Source organism: Chrysochloris asiatica, unplaced genomic scaffold (assembly GCF_000296735.1).
Source record: "Chrysochloris asiatica unplaced genomic scaffold, ChrAsi1.0 scaffold00069, whole genome shotgun sequence".
Taxonomy (NCBI): Eukaryota; Metazoa; Chordata; class Mammalia; order Afrosoricida; family Chrysochloridae; genus Chrysochloris; species Chrysochloris asiatica.
This window is the reverse complement of record NW_006408587.1, coordinates 4,273,571-4,292,894: the sequence shown is the minus strand read 5'-3', so window position 1 is coordinate 4,292,894 and position 19,324 is coordinate 4,273,571. Positions and strand designations below refer to the sequence as shown.

Sequence of the window (19,324 nt, the reverse complement as noted above, 5' to 3'; positions counted from 1 at the left end):
AAAAATAACACAAAAAACTAACCTCCATACTAATTTTTTTAAATGATCATATTTGAGAACTAGCTGTTAGGTTGAACAGAACCTACCTTAGCTCATTAAGCTGTCACTTGGGAAAAGGGTTTATATTTTTTGCCTCTTCAACTATGATGACAGTCTTATAAAAATCACTTGCGTTTAGTCTCCCTGACTCCGCACAAAAGGACAAAGCCTCAAATACAAAGGCACACATGGAAAAAAGCTACAGGATAAATAAACCAGCAAAATTCAGTATCACCTCACTGAAGCCTTGTAAGGATTCAAAAAGGATTTTGTTGGTTACACTGGAAAAGAAAGCATTTCGCCAAAGGAAGATTTCAAACTTAAAATTAAAGTCAAAATAGAACTCCAACTCGGCAAGCATTACCTACCCTCCCACTGTGCAGTTCCACTCCGTAGAAGTCCAGGGTCCGTGCTATGTTGATATAGCAAGATTCAGCTTCAGACTGCTTTAGACCACTATAAAAGTCAGGAGAAAACGCAGAGTACACCCAGTGGAAAGAGAAAATCAAAGTCTGATTTTTATAAACAGTAACAATCTAGAAAATATGTAACATTTCTCTAAGACAATCAGATAGATCCTCAGTTCTACTAAACCAGATTTTTCTCCTTGCCTACTGAATGTGATTTTATCCAGTCCTCTTTACTAAACAATACTTCCATTTAATTGCCTCTCAATATTCCATTATAAAAAACTGTCACCTTTCAAAAGCTCCACCCCCTTTTCTCCAGTTTGCTCAGTTAACATGCAATCTTAAGCATTTCTGCCCTTCTCTATTCTTGTAGCGGCGGTCTCAAACTTCTGAACGTCATTGACCTGGTACTATTTTAGGACGCCAACTTCTGCCAGTGGTGTAATTCCAGGAGATGGGTTTGGCAGCATCTTTTTAGAAGGTACACTGGTTGGTTGGCCTTTGATTTTTACGGCCTTCCCAGGCAGAGTGCGGTCCCTTGTGAGCTGGTCTTCTGTTAGCTGGCCCTTATTTAACCTGGGCCGGACAGCTGCCCCTGCAGCGTCTAGTAAAATGAGGATAGAAGGCGGTGGGGATTGGACATGCTTGCTAGCGTTGACATTGATGGAGGTATGTGCTGAAGAGTGGTGCTACCTAATTGGAATTAAGGGAGTTTTTACAAATTGAGCCCAGGAGGGATTGGAACTCCTCTCAGCCTGTCAGCATTTCATGTCTTTCTGAGGAGCAGTTCAACTCCAGAACACATGGCAGCATGGGTGTTTTGGTTTTGTTCTTGTATTCAACAATACTGACGGAACGGCCCCTTTTATTAAATGTGGCAAACTGCTGAAAGGTGTTACCTAGTAGGGTCCAAGTGTGATGCAAGTGGATTAAAAAATGAGCATTTCCTTTAGGAATTAATGGATTTCCATGGCACCCTGAAATGAAGTGGAGCAACCATCACTCCACACTCCGACTGGACTTTATGCTCGATAGAAATGCTTGCTAGGCCAGTTGTATCTGTCTACAGTAAAGTTCAAAACTTCAAAAACCCCAGCATCTTTACATTCATGAGCAAAAGAAGAGGAGTTCACATCAAACACATGGTGATACTATATCTATAAATACCCAAGCTCAGTTCCCAAAGTAGGCCACTCCGAACCTCTTCCCTTACCTGTGCTGCTCATGGAGAGATTCCACCTTGGCTAAAAAGTCATCGCTCTGGTCTGGTATAAACTGACTATCGGAAAGATATCCTGGATGATGTACAGAAGAATTATAGTCTCCAAAATGAGCTATTAAGACAGAATGGGGGGAAATCAAAAGGCATGCCTTTCTAGCACGGTCTACATGGACAAGCATCAACAGCACCGCCAAAAAAGCATTCATTGAAAATACCCTTCTGCACCACAGATGTAAAGCATCTCATGAGCTACAGGCTCTACACGTTTACTGTCTGAATGCTCATGGCATGACAGCTACCTTCACCCACGTGATCCAACAGCATTCTCATCTTGTCTAAGGTCACACAGGGAGTTTGAACCGAGGTCCTACTTCAATCTCCCACCTCTTCCACACTTGGTGGGTAGCTAGCAGTTTGTACTCATACTCCAAGATAAAAGGAAGAGGACACAATGGAAAAATGCCACCCTCTGAATCCCAGGCACTGTGTAGGCACCCACTGTCAGCCTGCATGTACCTGGCATGGACCTCCTGTCCTCAAAGAAGTCACCTTGTAGAAACCCAGGTTACTGGAACACTGGACCCACCTGCTCTAAAAAATGAGTATGCTGCTCAAAAAAAACGAGTGGACATGCTGACCCATCTTCTGGAAGGTGTGGGAGAGAAGGGTCCAGTGGCAAAGTGGTCTAGGCAGGCCTGGTCAGGGTTAGGCTATAGGCTATGAAGGCCAGTCAAAGGTGGCCAAGCTCCAGAAGGAAATGTCAAGGTTGTGTGATGAGCACAGTGTGGCAGACGAGTGTCTATCTGGCTAAATGCACAATAGCTCATTTGTTATCGCTGTTATGTGCCAAATGGAATCCAACTCGTGGTGAGACAGTATGACAGAGTAGACCTGCCCTGGAGGGTTTCCTAGGCAGCAATCTTTAGGGGAGAAGATTCTCTCATGGAGCTCTTGGGTGGATTCGAAAAGTTCAGCTGACTTTTTGATGCTGAACAATTGTGCCACCATGGTTTCTTAGAGTGCATCTACAGGAAATCCTTAGGCTGCCCTAATACAGGGCCTTCAGCAAGGAAAGCTCAAGAAAGTCTTAGAATCATCTATTTCAAACACTTCATTTTAAAGGGGAAGAAACAGTTACAGAGAGAAGGGACTTAAACCCTTATTTATTGTTACTGCTTAGTGTTGCCGAGTCAGTTCCGACTCATGGCAACCCTGTATAGTGTTTCAGGGGCTGTAAATCTTTGTAGAAGCAGAAAGCCTCATCTTTATCCCTCACAGCAACCGGTGGGCTCAAATGGCGGCCTTGTTGTTGTTCACAGTCCAGTGATTATCCTAGAGGTAGTTTTTAGAAGAATCTAAACCCATTCTATCACCTGCTTGCCAACTGCTGCTAGACAGATGCTGATGACAATGGCTGTATCCCCAAAGGACAACCAAATGCTGCAAATGTATTTCTGGACCCTGAAGCAGAGACGGACTATATTTTACTCTGTTGGTTTTATTAACTCATGAAGATCCTCTGGATCTGTATTTGGTCATCCATCATATTAGTGAAGCACTAGTGTGGTGTTGTAGGGTAAGAACTGGACTGCTAACCATAAGGTCAGCAGTTCAAACCCATCAGCCACTCCTTGGAAATTCTATGCACCTATGCACAAAGTCACTATGAGTAGGAACCAACTCAATGGTATGTAACAACATCATATTAGATAAGAGTCCCCAATGCCTGTTACATTTTGAAAATATGAATAGCAAATGTATCTCTTTACTTAAGTCATTGACAAATGTTTTGAACTTAACACATAATTGACAATGGTTCTCCTAGAAGAACCCTGAGCAACTACTCTGTGCAAATCCCTGGATGAACCACTAGAGGGAAACAAAGTTAAAACCATACACAACATTTGCAAAATTGGGGTGGTTTCCACATGGATCCAATTACATCATCCCATTTGATACTTATTACAACCCAGTGTAGGCATTGCTTTTATCCCTATTAAACAGATGACTGCGACTCAAAGGGACTTGCAGATTGTATTGTGGATGGTAATTTGGAGCCAAGATTCCAATCTCAGGAGTCCATACTCTTGTCTGTTCTTCCACTTGTCCCAAACTCCCTGGCTTAAACAGTTTGTGGGGACGCCGACACATGCAAAAGCTAATTAACCTAGAAAGAAAAATTGGTGCTTATATGGGGGAACAGATTGTCTTTTTAACTTCCACGCATTATTCTAGCAAAGACAGAGTGTGTCCCAGGTCTCCAAATGAGTGTCATTTTAAGCTGTCAGGTTGTTCTGTTGGGAAAACCTTTTCCCTGATGTTCATTTACCTCTAACTGGTTTGTGGAGGCTCATCTCATGGATCATTCCTAGAAAACTTTTCTAGACTTCCTCCTGTCACCCAAGCAGGATGGAATGGTCCACGCCTGTTTGTCTTCCTCCCAGGCTGAAGTGACTCCTTAAAAAGAGTAGCCCACCTCCTCATCTGTGCAACCTGAGGCCGCTGCAATGCCTGCATAGAGCCCTGGCTCAGAGAACATCTATGGGATGAACATAAGACTTTTTTTCTTTGAGCCTCACAAACCCATCACTCTCCCACCATCATGTCTTTTAATGTACTTTACCTACAGATCACATTACCTTTTATCTATGAAGAAACTGCCTGTTTTTTTGTGCTCTGGCCACTACAATTTATCATCATATCAGACGTCTTTCTTGAGACAATTGTGCAAAATGTAGCAGATAAAATTTAGGCATACCCTTTCAGCCAGCAATTTCATGTGCAAAAATTATTCTTCTAGAAATGCATGCATGTTGTTGTTAAGTGCCACTGAGTCGGTTCTGACCCATAGCGACCCTGCATAGGGTTTCTAAGGAGCAGCTGGTGAACTTGAACTGCCGAACGTGCAGTTCAAAGGGCTTTGCAGTCTGGTGCATTATCCCACAGCGCCACATCAGGACTCCAGAAATGCATGCAGAGAAGAATGTAATTATGATTTCTTCTAACCTTAATGCATTCTTTCAGCATACACTTACATACATTCCATTATCTTTTTTAATTAAAAAAATTTACATTCCATTATCTTTTCATTCCATTTTCCCAAGAACTTTTTGAAGCTCCCTATATACATGGACACTTACTGAGAGTGCCTGAACGAAGAGTTTATGCTTAAAACTGCTTGCATGACAACTCATGACTTTATTAGTAGGACCATCATGCTATTATTTCCACTAAAGTCTGCTTCATTTTTAAGTGGCTTGTAACTTTCTTTAGCTCTGGTTCTATCAGCTCTTTTAGAGGGAACAAGACTAGTAAAGCTTGGGATAGGGCTTTTCATTTGGTTCTTAAATTTTACTCTACGCAGAGTCTACTGTTTATAATGGCTCTGTACGATAAACACTGGACTGCAAACCACAAGGTTGGTAGTTTGAGCCCACCAATCAGTCCAAGGCAGAAAGATGAAGCTTTCTGCTCCTGCAAAGAATTACAGCCTCGGAAATGCTAAACAGGGTCGCTATGAGTCAATACCAACTCAACAGCACTTAGCAACAACACTGTTTATAATAGACCGTTCTTCAGACAATGTTGTGGGCAGATGTGAAAATACACTAAAAAGTAACACATGCCAGAGTCAAGCACTTGTTCTAAGAACTTTACATATGTTAACTCATTTCAACATCACAACAACATTATGAGGAGCCTGGTGACAGAGTGGGTGAAACGTTGAGCTGCTAACTGAAAGGTTGGTGGTTCAAACCCAACAGCCATTCTGTATGAGAAAGATGAGATAGTCTGCTATTCTCTCAGAAACCCGATGGGGAAGTCAGAATCAACTCAATGGAAATAGGTCTTTTCTCTTTTCAACACTATGAGATAGATGCAGTTACCACTTCAAAGGTGAAGAAGCTGAGGCCTGGAAAGGCTCAAGGTTTGCAGGGCCTAGAGTGGGGTGAGCAGACCTGATCATGTGACTCCCTCAACTCTCTACCACACAGTTGATCAAGATGGCAATAAGCCAAGATTATTTCAGACTTAATGGAAGGGCCTTCTCAAGTTACTGCACAGATCTACACAAGCACTATGCTGGTGTGGGGTTTTAGCACCACACAGTTGTTAACTGATACTTCACTTACCATCTGGCCATGTACCACATGGCCTTACAGGAATATATGTGTTCAACAGAGCTTGCTAATGAATGAATGAATCTCTACTCCAGCTTAAATGACCTTGATGGAAAATTCTATCTAGACTTTCTATCCAGTATGGTAGCCACTGCAGTGGTGCTGAAGGATAAGCACTGAACTGCTAACTACAAGGTCGGTGGTTCAAATCCACCAGTCATTCGTTGGAAACCCTATACAGGATCTTTATGAGTCAGAACTGATGCGGTGGTACTTCACAACAAGGCCACATGTTGGCTGCTGAACACCTGATAATGTGCCTAGTCCAAATGGAGATGTGCTACAAGTATAAAACTGACTAATGTTCAGAGACTCAGTATGAAAACCAAATACAGAATACTTCACTCATAATTTTTTATATTGCTTACATGTTATAAAGGTAATATTTTAGGTATACTGAGTTAAATAAAAACTTTAAACATTATTTTCACTTGTTTCTTTTAATATTTTAATGAAGCTATTAGAAAACTTTCAATGATTTATGTGGTTCACATCATATTCCTATTGGGTAGCACTGATATTGTTGTTAGGTGTTGCTGAGTCTGTTACAACCCATAGAGACCAGTATATGGACAATTGTTGTTGTTGCTAAGTGTCACAGAGTCAGTTTCCACTCATAGCGACCCTGTATAGGGTTTCCGAGGAGCGGCTGATGAGCTTGAACCGCTAATCTTGTGGTTCAAACCAACTTTGAAGTCCAGCACATTAACTCACAGTGCCACACCAGGACTCCTTATAAAGTCAATTAGCTATAATGATATTTTACAAACAAATCCCTCGGACAGCATTTTAGAGAGGCATAAACCAAGCAGCAGGGGTGACTTTCAACAAACCCTTAACCTAGCTGGACCTCCGTTTCCGTGTCTACTGAAGAGGTGACTGGCAGAAATTATTTGCTGCCCTTGGGGTTTCTCTTGGAGATTAATTCCAATAATGCCGGCAAAGGCTCTAGGAACATGTAATGTGTGGTTTGTATATGCTGCTTCCTGGGCTCCCCTGGGAGGATACCCGAGCATCCCCTGACCTGGAGGAGTGTGTAAGTCAATGTAAAATTAGGACATGCTGCCCAAACAGGATTCCTGGGGAAGAGGTGAAAGGCTCTGTCCAACAGAAGAGAATAGTAACTTTCTCAGGACACTGGTCAGAACAATCTGTCCATCTGTGAAGCACTCCCTTTGTAACTTACATTGGACTGCATAGGATGCTAGAACGACTGCTGAGTTAAGAGGACACGTTAACCTGTTAGGAGAAAAACACATGAGGAAAGTCACATGAAACGTAATCATTTGAAACCCTCACAGATCGTGGGTAAGACATGTTTTTCTTTTCTTGGATTAATCATTAATAACAACTAACACGAACCACATATAACAAAGTCAAGCTTATGACACCAATCAATTTCAAATAGACAAGATGAATGCAACATCCTAAAGACTTTTAGAAAATAAAAAGGAAACCTTTTTATGTTTAAAATACTACATATTTCATTACAAATACCCATGAAGCCAAAGGTTTACTGTTGGCCAGAGTTTTGCTTGGTCAAGGACAACCAAGTATACAACCCTAGAAAGAAGCGTGAGTTACCGTTACTCTTAGACTGATGGGCAGCCATGAGGCTTTCTGTAGGGCTCTTCAGTAAGTTCCACTGCACTAATGAATTCAATGGTCTGTCTGCTTCTCTAGGTTTTCCTACTATTCACTAGAAATCAACGGACTCAAGGTTGAACTTGTTCCTCTTAAACTCACTGGCCTTCCATAGCCCAGTTCTGCCACCCTACTTGTGTCTGATCATATTTCAAATCCTTCTGATTGCTCCCTTTTCTCCATTCAGCCATCCATTACCGGGTCCGCCCAGGAGCTCTGCCAATGGATTTAGAGCAAGGATCATTATTCCATGGAGGAATGTAGTGGGAAAAGTCTGCAGGAGTGGGGAGGGGTCTGAGAAAGCAGGTATATTAACAGCTAACATTGGGAGGCTCTAAGATTTTTAAGAGCATTCTTCCTGGCAACCTAGTGGGAAGTGGAGAACGCATGCTGTTTCCATGGCAGCCCGAGAAGTTCCAAAAATGTGAGTCACCCCACCTCTGTGACTAATGTGGTTGGCCGACCAGAGGCTCCCTTTTTCTGTCCACTGCTCTGTGCGCTGGTCCTGAAGCTGCATATGAAGGCAATGTTCCGTAACTTAGGGACCCCAGCCTTTCCTTATGTAACTATGTATTCTACTAAAACTTCTAAATAATCTCTCCAATTCTACAGATACATCTCAGGGATGCTCCCAAATACTTCATGTGGATACCCACAGGGTCCATGAGGAAAACAGACAAAAATGTGAAGAGTACCAGCCACTCCCTCTCAAACCAAGATGGATTCCAATTAAATCTAAGCCAGTGTCCTGGCTAGAGAAAAGCAGGTGAATGGGATTGGGGGCAACTTTGGAAAGAGACTAAGGGGTCAACTAAGTGGAGGAAGCAATCCTATGAGGAAGTCAGAAAGCAAACATTTCCAAAGGAATGGTGTTGAAATTATTGCTACAAGGTGGCCATACTGAAAAATACTGAAAGCCTGGGTTCTATTCTCAACGTGGCCATAAACAGCCTACACATTCTCAGACAAAGGATAGACCCCTTTCTTTTTCTGTCAAGTGAGGAGCTTGAACTAGATCACTTCCGGGTGCCTGTCCAGACATGAAGGAGGTGATGATGTGTTGGGTATCGGCTACCACTGAAAATTCTAACAGTCAGTGGATTAGTTCAGACGCCCAGGAGAGATACTAACTACGCTCAGCCAAGCCTATCAAGAGATCCACAAATGGCAGGTGCCACTCCCACAGACACCTGGGAAGCATTTGGTAGTGGGAGACTCTCTCCTAAGAGGTGGTGAGGGTCACCACAGACCTAACAAGGAATGCCAGTGATCTAATCCAGGACACTCAGGACACAATAGGTTTCTATTGATTCCCACAGAAAGAACAGGGGATATTTTATTTGGGGAAGATAAAATTAAAAATGACCAATTTCCAATACTTGAAAAACTAGAGTGAAAACTCCTAGAGGACAAGGCCACACCTTTTTTAGCTAGCACAGTACCTGTCTCCTAACAGATGCTTGCACGATATTTGTGTAAAACACAAAGCAATGTTTCTGCTACTGCACATAACAACCTGGACCGAAGAGACGGGCAGGTAACTTCAACCTACAGCCAACCCAAAATGAACAAGGCTGTCTCTGAGAGGTTAGCCCCCTATTACTGGGGGTGGTCGAGCAGAGGCCTAAGGGCTTGTCATTTATGCTAGAGACAGGATTCATTCCCACCTAGAACTAGGATCGGCTAAATAACAACAACAACAAAAATCTGTAATTCTATGACTGCTAAATAGTCAACAGGTTCTAACAACTTTTCTTCAGGATGTCTCCTGTTCCAAACTTTCACCCCTGTATCCTCACTACCATGCCCCCAGACTCTGGCCTGGATTGCCACAACAGTTTCCTTAAGGGTCACCCCACGTCCAGTCTTCCCTTCTGGACACTGATACTATTTTTGTAGATGCTGCTCTGGCCATATCTTCAACTTAAAAACCTTCATTAGCACTCTGCCTGCAGGACACAGCTCTATGTTTAACCAGGAGCCCTCTCTTGACAACACCGTAAGTCTAAATGGCCACAAACCTTCAACATGTGGTTACCGACTGGGACTGCAGGAACTCGGGGGAGGTGTCTTCTCACTGCCCAGGGAATCCCAACTCCTCCTATCCTGTCTACTAACCCCAACTCTAACTCATCACAACTCTACAAAGACTCTTCCCAGCCCAAACCGGCATCTCCTTCTTCTAAAATCTTATGACAAATGTTGTCTCTGCTGCCTATATTGCTTTTAATGGTTTCCTGGGTTTCTGTCTCATTTCCCCAAGTGGGCTTCAAACACCCACGTGGTATAGCAAACAGGGAGCCTCCAAATAGCCTCCTACTAAGAACTAAACTAACAGGAATGAAGAGGGATCAGGACAATGGGAATAAGTCACGGCTGTTTCCACCCGTTTATCTGCTGAAGTTTGTTCTGTAAGTCAAGAAAAACAAAGGGTTTAGAGGTAGCAGCTCCAGGACCAGTAGTACGAAACTGCCAGCTCCTTACTGGGCTATTCTCAGATACTTGTCAGTCACAGAGCTGTCCTGATACACAACAAGTGCTGACTCACAGGCAGACGCTCACATCTGAGCACAAGGCTTCCGAGAGAGAAAATGAATCATGTACTGATACTAAGTGGACCTAAATTAGCCTGATCTGCCTTCCTGAATGAAGCCCATTTTATATCCTGGGTCCCTCCTGCGTTACCATTTTCCAGGTCTTTACCACCTTTTAAAATAAAACTGAAAGAACGTGAAATGAACTTTATCAATCCTTAGCCTGGCTAAACCAAGTCTGGGGTAAAAACAGATGTTCAACGCCTCAGGTGGTACAGGATGCTGCTTTGAACAGCCATTCTTTGCAGATTTAATATTGTTACCCAAAGTACATGCTCATTCAATTAGAACTGGAAATTCTGCCAGCCTGGCAACCAAGCGGAAAGAAAAATTCAAAATTCTCATTACCTTCCTTCACAAATATCCATCTTCAGTTGCAAGAAATACAAATGCCTACAAGACAATTGTTTTCATTAATTCAAGTTCAAACTGAAGCAAACAAATACAACTCAATAAGGACAAGACATGTACATCTGAAAAACCAAATTTAAAGACATGCAGGCTTATCTAAACCATCAGGTTCTCATTGGCACTCTGCAAGTTGTTACCATTCTATAACATGGTGTTGCTGCTTTAAGTCTCAAATGCAGAGTGGGACCAACTGTCAGGGTCTCAGCCCAGCACATGCGCTCATGGGGACAGCTCAACTCTGGAAGAAGGTGGGAACAACCTGCCCCTTAGGGGCTGTTACTGCAGCCCTGGGCCTAAGCCATCCTCATCCAACCCAGGGAACCATGAGCACCAGGACCCATGTGCCTTCTGCACAGGCAGCCCCCGCACACTGGTGAGGTGCTGTTGGGAACAACATGCCAACATTCATACACCCACAGTCCCTCTGTGTGAAGTTGCTGAGCGGAGGAGGGTAAGCAAAGACATCTCCTTGAGTGAGGTGCAATACCCAGCCGGGTTTTTCCTGTGTCCCAGGAACTGTGGGTGTTCAGTAAGAAGTATAAATGAAATTGCTGTCAGGACCCCCAAGCTGAACCTTCCACTCCAGCAGATGCAGCTCTACACCTGGGACTTGTTTTGTGGCAGCAAGTAGCCTGTGGGTCTGTTCAGCTGTTGGCAGCAGGGCAGTGCTGGCCAGGAGCCCCCGGAGCGATTTCTATTTAGGGAAGCAGCACACATGTGACACTTGGACATTAGCACCCAGTCTTTTTAAAACTCAGATTCTCGTGGGACAGACATTCCAGTGTCTGGCCAAGATGACAAAGAGAAAACATCCTGAAACATAATACACACATGGCAGAAGCGCTCTGAGGCAGGCAAGAGAATTCTGGCAATTTAGGCAAGTGAGTCTCATTATTCCTTCAGATTTATACATTTAAAGGTCAAGGTGCTGGCTTTTTGTAACAGGAATGCTTCAAGTGGTATTTTCACTTCTTCTTTGTACACTTCTGGGCAGTGTGCATGGTACTTCCTAACATATCATCTTATTTCAGCCTCATAAATCCCCCACTAGGTAGATACCACTGTCCCCATTAAAGCTCTGATAGATTGAGTGGGGCCCGGCTGTGTCTTATTTTAATCTGGACACTCGTGCTATGAAAAAATCTGACTATGCTACTAATTTCTTAAGCAATTAATGACAACAAAGCTTAGGATCAATTTAATAACTCTGATATTAGGATGTTGGTTACAATTACCATCTACTATCCGCAATGTGTTAACACTGAAACATATTTGCAGATTCACACCTAGTCAGTAATGGAAATCTACTTTTCCACAGAGGAGAACATAATTAATCCTTTCTAGTTTGTGTTTAAGGAGCTCTGGTAGGGTAGTGGTTATAAATCGGGCTTGCGAACCTCAAGGTCGGCAATTTGAAACTACGAGCTGCTCCATGGGAGAAGATGAGGCTTCCTGCTCCCATAAAGATTTACAGCCTCGGAAACCTTGTACAGGGTTGCTATGACTCGGAACCGACTCCATGGCACATAACCAACCAACCAATCAACCAGTTTGTGTTTGTGTTGATCTGATCGACATTCAACCAGAATTAAGCATCCTTTCTTCCTACAATGTTACTTAAGAGGAAAAAGAGAAGGGAGAGAGTTATAGATAATCCAATGGTAAACCAGGGCTTCATTGTTGAGCCTGGATAATCAGCATTATCTTCCCAGAGATGCGTATATGGCTTTGGTGGCACAGTGGTTAAGTGTTTGTCTGCTAACCAAAAGGACTGTGGTTCAAAAGTCACCAGCCGCCTGCTTCTTGGGAGAACGCTGTGGCAGCCTGCTTCTGTCAAGATTTACAGACTTGGAATTCCTATGAAGATGTTGACTCTATATGTTGGAATCGACTTGACAACGATGGCTATGGTTTTAGTATGTACATATACACATACATGCACTGATGTACATAATCCACCATGTCACCGTTGAAGCATGCCTTGAACAGAATTTGCTGTTTAGTGAGGCCCAGGAGAAACTTTGGCAGGATCATGTCAAACACACCTTAGAAATTACACCACCAATTCTGTGTCCATCAACTGACCTATCAAGGTGCGCATTCCTATACCATTCTCAGTCTACCATCATTAAAACAAAACAAAACAAAACACCCTGTTGTGGGATAAACCAAAAGCACACGGTGTATTTCCACGTGGTCACCCATTGAGTCAGGAGAGATATTTCTCCTGCTGAGTTAATATTTAATTTAAGAATAAACACAGTCACATCTCCAATATCTGTGATTTTAGAGGTAAGAGGTACACACAGTGGCCAAAACAGAGCAATAGAGTAATGTTTGGCTTTTAAACATATTAAAATGTGATAGTGTGATTATCATTAAAAAAGGAAAACAAGTCAGCACTCTTGTCTTAGTTAAGGCTGCAGCTTGGTCTGGTTTTTACAAACTCTTTTCATTTCGGTTTGTCTGAAAATGACCTAATTTTCCCTTGGTGTTTGAAGGACAGTTTTGCTGGATATATGATTCTTGGTTGGCAATTTTTTTTCCTCAAAGTTTTATATATGTCATCCCATTGTCTTCTCACCTGCATGGTTTCTGCTGAGAAATGGTGTCTGCTAGAGTAATCATTGCCTCTGTGGCACTGGGTTTCTGGCCACAGTGAGCACATAAGGGGATTCAATTTCCTGAGCATCATTGCTTTTGTCTATGAGATCGTTTCTATCACCAAGAAAAATAAATGGATTAATAATAAAAGGGTTTACCACTGCAATACCAAAAACCCCAAACCTATTATCACAGAGTCAATGGCAACTCTCTGTGATCCTATGAAGGGTTTCCACAGCTACAAACCTCTACAGGAGCAGATAGCCTCCTCTTTCTCCCAGAGAGCTGGTGAGCTTGAACTGCCACCCTTGCAGTTAGCAATCTAGTGCTTATCCTACAGTGCCCCCAGGGCTGCTACTGCCAAGTGGGAGAGAAAGTTAAGTTTGCAGAGTCTGCTTTTAAGCGGCACCAATCTCCCTGTGTCCTCTTCCTCCATTCCAAACAGCCAGAAAGCCCACATGCCAGTACAAACCAGTGCCCAGGCCCTAGGGGGTATAAAGCTCTTTTCACACACAGCCCTCTGTCCTTATCTGGTTCACCTGCTGATTCACCAGGGAGAGGAGCTGGGCCCCTGCTTGCTTTCCTTTCCAACCTCCAAAGATCTGAAAGAACTTTCTTCATAGAGACTTCCTGTTACCTGAAACAGCCTCAAGTCTTAGGCCTTTAGAGATATTTTGCTATTTGCCCCATGGATGAGTTTCACAAATTCATCTTGCAACCCCTGCTTGTATTAGTAGAAAATGACTATATTCTTAAGCACAGTGTGCCCCAGGGGGTAGGTGACGGCAGGGTAGGTGGGAGGAGGTAGATGTGGGTGTGCTGGGAATGGTACCAAATCAGGAGGTGGGAAGGAGGCCCAAGACTGAAAACTAATGAAAATTTCAATATGTGTACCGACAATTTGATCTTGGATCATAATTGTTGGTGCAGTTATATCCAAATGTACTTGGCCATAGTTACAAATGTAGACTACATTTTTAGCGGTTACTCATTTTTAAATACTAAATAGAAAACTTCAAAATAAAAAGTTATTACCTGGTTTGTTCTTGCTGCAGTGTGTTGGGATCAGGTATAAAAAATCTTACTCGAAAATGCAGGGTACAGGGGAAACCTCCTACAACATTTTTCAAAAACAAATTAAATTTTCCCTTTAAAAAATAAAAGTATGTAAGTTGCCACTCTCTCATTAGTGATACAGTTTTCACTAGACCACAACTTTTTTCTTCTAGCATAAAGGGGCTAGTTTCAAATCGGGCGTGCATCTCCAGGCTACAAAGTAAAATATTTTTGCAACATCAACTATTACATGTTTAACACTGGGTTGTGTTCAAATAATGCATACTGTATTAGGGACTGAAGAAAATCCTTCGATAAGCATTTCATACAAAATTAAGAAAGACAGCTTATGTTTATACAGTGATTTATAGTTTTCAAACATTTTCATGGACACTCTTGAATTTAAATACCACAGGCTGCTATCGATAGAACTGTTTTATACATGAGCAAACACAACAGCCTTAGTGATGTAAGTGAGTTGCCTTAGGCTACATGGCTGACAAAATCAGAATTACAGTACACCAAGGCATTTGATTCTGCTATGACACAATTCAGAATTATTTTTTAGACTAGGAAATTATTTCATGATTGTAACGAAAAGTGAGTCCTCAAAACAATATACTAGGGAATATTACACAATCAGTATACTCAAATATTTTTTTATGCACCAACACCAAGAGCCAATTCACTTAAATAGACAAAATTGGTTAATTTCTTTGGCTAGATATGGCAACCAGAGAAAATCATATTGTGTTGCTAAGACCCTGGGCTCTTCTTCATGTCAAGCTATTTGTACACTACACACTTCCTTGCTGTCTAAAAAATTCAATCCTTTATCAGCTGGCTCCCCACAAAGGTCCCCCTTGCTACTGACCTTCTCCTCTACCCTAGTTCATCCTGGGCTCAACCCTCTCATGTCTTTAGAATATCTCATCTTTATCTCTAGCTGTGCTCAAAGAATCTCGCTGGCATGAGCACCTATGAGTGTATCTTTGAAAATGTGTGTACTGGTGTGGGACATTTACTCTGTGTGAGCAGGGAGACCACCTGCATATCAAGGGATAGTAAAGTGTATGTCCTCTGCCTTGGGATGCTCTTTAGTCTTCCACCTTTTCCCTTTCTATGATGTGTTATCTTTGTGTGTCAGGCACAGCCTTCTCCCTGAATCCTTTATTGTCCTCCTCTGTGCAACCAGTACATCCTATCACGTGCTTAGTTCTACCAGAAAACTCTCTCCTTGGCTGTGTCTCCACACTCAGCTGTGGCCTGAATTCCCAAACCTTAGCTATGTGCCTTGCCCAAATCTGAACGCAAGTTTGCTGATGGAGTGAGTGAGTGAGAGAATGAAGGGTTGAGTCTGCATGCCTTGTGTGCATTCATTCATCTGTGAATCCCATGGGGCAGGCATTTATCTCCACGATAGCTCTGCAGTCCATATGGGTATTTCTGAGTGTTAAGGACACACCTACTCATGGCAGGTAAGAACGCTAAGGACCTCGCTGCAGATAAGGGCAGTAGTGGGAGAGACAGAAGTCATCCTTGGGGCCACATATATGTGACCTGTCTCTACTTCTTCCCACATGGGGGCTGGGACAGGTGTGGGTATGTGGCATTAAGTCAATGTAAACTTGTGTGGAAAATCCACCTGTCATTCTCTTCTCAAAGACTCACTGGCCACCTCCTGTGTGTTGGGCACTGTGAGGAATCCAGAGATGAATGTGGCAAGGGTCCTAACAGCAAGGAACTTGAGTGAAATACAGGAAATAGCTAAGAGGTGAGACAGAGTATTCAAGGCCCCACAGCAGAGAGAGAAGAGTCATGGCCTCTAACAAGAGAGGACATGGATGTGAATAGCCTTGAAGAACTGGATAAAGGGAACCCCCCCACCAAAAAATACAAATCTGCTGCTATCAAGTGGACTCTGAGTCGAAAGGACCTAGCAGGCAGAACAAAGCTGCCCCACAGAGTTTCCCAGGCTGCAATCTTTACAGAAGTACACTGCCACATCTTTCTCCCACAGAGTGGCTGGTGGGTTTCAACTGCTGATCTTTCAGTAGCAGTTGAGGGCTTAGCCACTCTGCCACCAAGGCTCTTTGAGATACAGGGAAAGGAGAGGAAAAAGCATTCCGAACTGAGGAACAGACTGAGCGGAGACACAGGGGAGAGTGTGTGGCGCAGCAGATGAGGCAGATTTGTCTGGGGCACAAGGGGAAGAAGGAAAACAACAAAGACCACTCTGGAGAACAGCCTAAGACCAGGTCAGGGTGCAGGGTGGGTGTGGCATGAATGTCTACCTAACTGGGAGTCAACCTGCAGCACTGGGAATCCAATCATGGTTGATAAACTGTGTTTTAAGATTAACTTTTACAGTCAATCATCAGTATTTGTGGGTTCTGTATTTGAGAATTCACCTATTCATAAACATTAATCCATAACCCCAAAGTCAATACTCATGGCACTCTGGAGGTGGCTGATGTGTAGACATGTGCAAAGCACCAAGAAAAACTGAGTGGCTTGGTGTGCATGTTCCCAGCTGAGGTTGAACAAGGTGATGCTCTGCCATCTCAGTTCTCATACTGCACCAACGAATGTCTTTTTCGTGGTCTTTTTAGGGTTGTGCTTTTTGCATGTTTGTGCTTTTTTTTGATGATTTTGCTATTAAAAATGGCAAAGTGCTACCCTGTATTCCTATGTGTAAGAAGGCTGCAATGCGACTGACTTATGGAGGAAACATTAACGTGTTAGATGACATTCGTTGAGGCTGCAGTTATAGTGCTGCTGGCTCCAAGTTAAATGGGAATGAAACAACAATACATGTGAAAGAAAGTATCTTTAAACAGAAACACACGTAAAACCAGATCATGCTGTGATCACAATTAATGAAAATATTGTGGCTAGATGCTTGTAGGAATCTAACTGTATTTCCCATAGGAGCTAAGGTTCAGTATTAATTCAGTATTTGTGGCAATTGTCTAAGATAAATACCATAAATAACGACAAGGACTGTATGACTTGGTTTCCGATGAATATATTTATGTTGTTGGAAAGTACTAGGGAAGGGAATGTGTGTGTGTGTGTGTGTGTCTTTCCCAACCTGGCTCTTACTTTGGGCTGGAAAAAGTCCTCTTCCTTCCTTTTCTTTGTTGCAACAAAATGATGGGACTTCATTCAAAAAGTTTGTGGAATTTAAAGGCAGTGAAAAATTTCCATGAACATTTTGAAGCCCCCTCAAAAACTCGGGCTCCTTTACTCTTAGCTGACTAGTCCTTCCTTTGCCCTTCCTACCCACAGCTGATAAGGACCCGTGTGGGCTCATGTGGAGCCATCTCGGCTTATCAGAAGTTAGACTTAGAGAAGTCTGCTCACGTCCTGGACACCCTGGTATCCAGGTACTGGATGTTCTAGTTAAGCTGACAGGAGAAACTGACATGAGAAACTGACAACTCATGGTCAATAGAAATGGAAAGATCACACCAACCTTTTAATTGTTTCCTGATTGGTTTGCTTGATTCAAGCCATCTCTGTTGAATAAGAAACATAAGATATAAAATCAAGACATGCGTGGCAAAGTCTTACACACTTCACAGGATAACACTTACGGCAGATTCTACCGAGTCATCGCCATGCTGCAATCCGAAATATTCATGTTCTGTTACACCCACGTGGTTGTATGCCAGATCCAAAAGAACTTGGCCAGTATCTTGTTTCTAGGGAAAGACAGAAAAAAAAAAAAAAAATCACTGAGTGAGCAAAGCCTTTAAAATCAATTAAAAACTGGTTGTGAAAAGTCTTCATTGTAGGCAAAAAGGAGTTACAATATTCTGAGAGATTTTATGCATATACATTTTCCACCACAAGAAAACCTTCAATGCATTTCAAGAAGTCACATAATACATATGGAAATAGGACTAAGGGAAATTACCTAAAAACAACTGAAGATAATTACAGTTTTTATTTAATTTTCTAAGATTCCTTCCTTCCCCTCAGCTGAGATTCCCAGGGGCTGATGTCAAAATTGGAAAACTCAGCTATCATAAATCCAGTAAACTCTCTGTGACCTACTCGTGGATTATCCACCACAAAACACTAATCCCAGGTCGGGTTCTGTTGCCTCCTTCACCTGAAGGAGCCACAGCAGTGTGCAGAGGGGAGAAAAATCTGCTAACAGCAGAATTGAAGATGGCTAAAAATACTCAAACTCCATCCCAAATGCCCACAGAATGATTTGGCACATGTCCCCTGTGGAGTTATGAGCCTCACTCACAACCGAAATGAGGAGTCACTAGAACCAGACGTCACTTCCAGACCAGGACCCAGGTCTCCAACATTCGGTGTTAATGAAGCAAGTATGGTGTGGGCCTGGAGACCTCCCCTTCAGAGGCCTGGCTGTGGAAGCAGAGACCGCAACATAGTGTGGTCAGTGCTATCTGAATCACGCAAGGCACCGTGACCACACCAGAGACTGGCACCCAGGTCAACTCCACTGAGGGGATGTGAAAGCAACCCCTGATCTGGGTATGGAAGGAAACAGTGCAGAGTACTGTCCCCCTCCCCCTAAGTGCATTTCAAACCAACGGCCCAGCACACATAAAGGCACAGGTCTGGGAAACAGCATGGTTCATCTGGGACTCAGCAAACTCTACTTTTACAAGCAAACTTCTCAGGAAGCCTTTGAATCCAACTATTCAACCTAAGGACAATGTGAGTCAGAAATAGATCATGTATAGAGTAAAGGTGGCTTTATTCTGAGTCTGCAAACTGATAATATATCTCAAAATAGGCCACAGTGATGGGAATGAGGACAATCAGGTAATTGTCAGCTCCTTACCACATGCACGGCTACTTCTATGGGGCAGCCTCACCACTATTTGAAGTATGAGAACATGAAACCAACTCATTTCCTGAACCTGCCCCAGGGCCCCTGCACCTGCTGCTTCCCCTGCTCAGGACACCTTCTATCATAAGAGAATGGGAAGGAATGACCTGCCCATAGATTCTAACACCTGTCCCCCAATTATGAGGCAGTCTCTGGGTGTTTCAAAGGGCTATCTGCTCCCCTTGTTGAAATTATGTATTATTTATATATGATTTTCTTTTCAACTGTTCTCTAAGTTTATTCATTCAACATATGGCTGTGTGGGACTATCCAGGATTTTGTTCTTT

General features: G+C 42.9%; 1 protein-coding gene across 2 annotated transcripts in view; it reads right to left on the bottom strand.

The window, feature by feature from the left end:
- The window catches only part of PTPN3 (protein tyrosine phosphatase, non-receptor type 3), an 86,191-nt gene that overhangs the window by 64,583 nt on the left and 2,284 nt on the right, over positions 1-19,324 (bottom strand). For both annotated transcript variants that reach the window (XM_006864684.1, XM_006864685.1), the window contains exons 2-8: positions 17,761-17,868; positions 17,640-17,682; positions 14,141-14,219; positions 10,439-10,483; positions 7,039-7,091; positions 1,663-1,783; positions 408-495 (exon numbers count right to left, since the gene is read on the bottom strand). In XM_006864684.1, the coding sequence (XP_006864746.1) occupies positions 408-495; positions 1,663-1,783; positions 7,039-7,091; positions 10,439-10,483; positions 14,141-14,219; positions 17,640-17,682; positions 17,761-17,868 (537 nt within the window). The remainder of the gene's footprint in view (positions 1-407; positions 496-1,662; positions 1,784-7,038; positions 7,092-10,438; positions 10,484-14,140; positions 14,220-17,639; positions 17,683-17,760; positions 17,869-19,324) is intronic.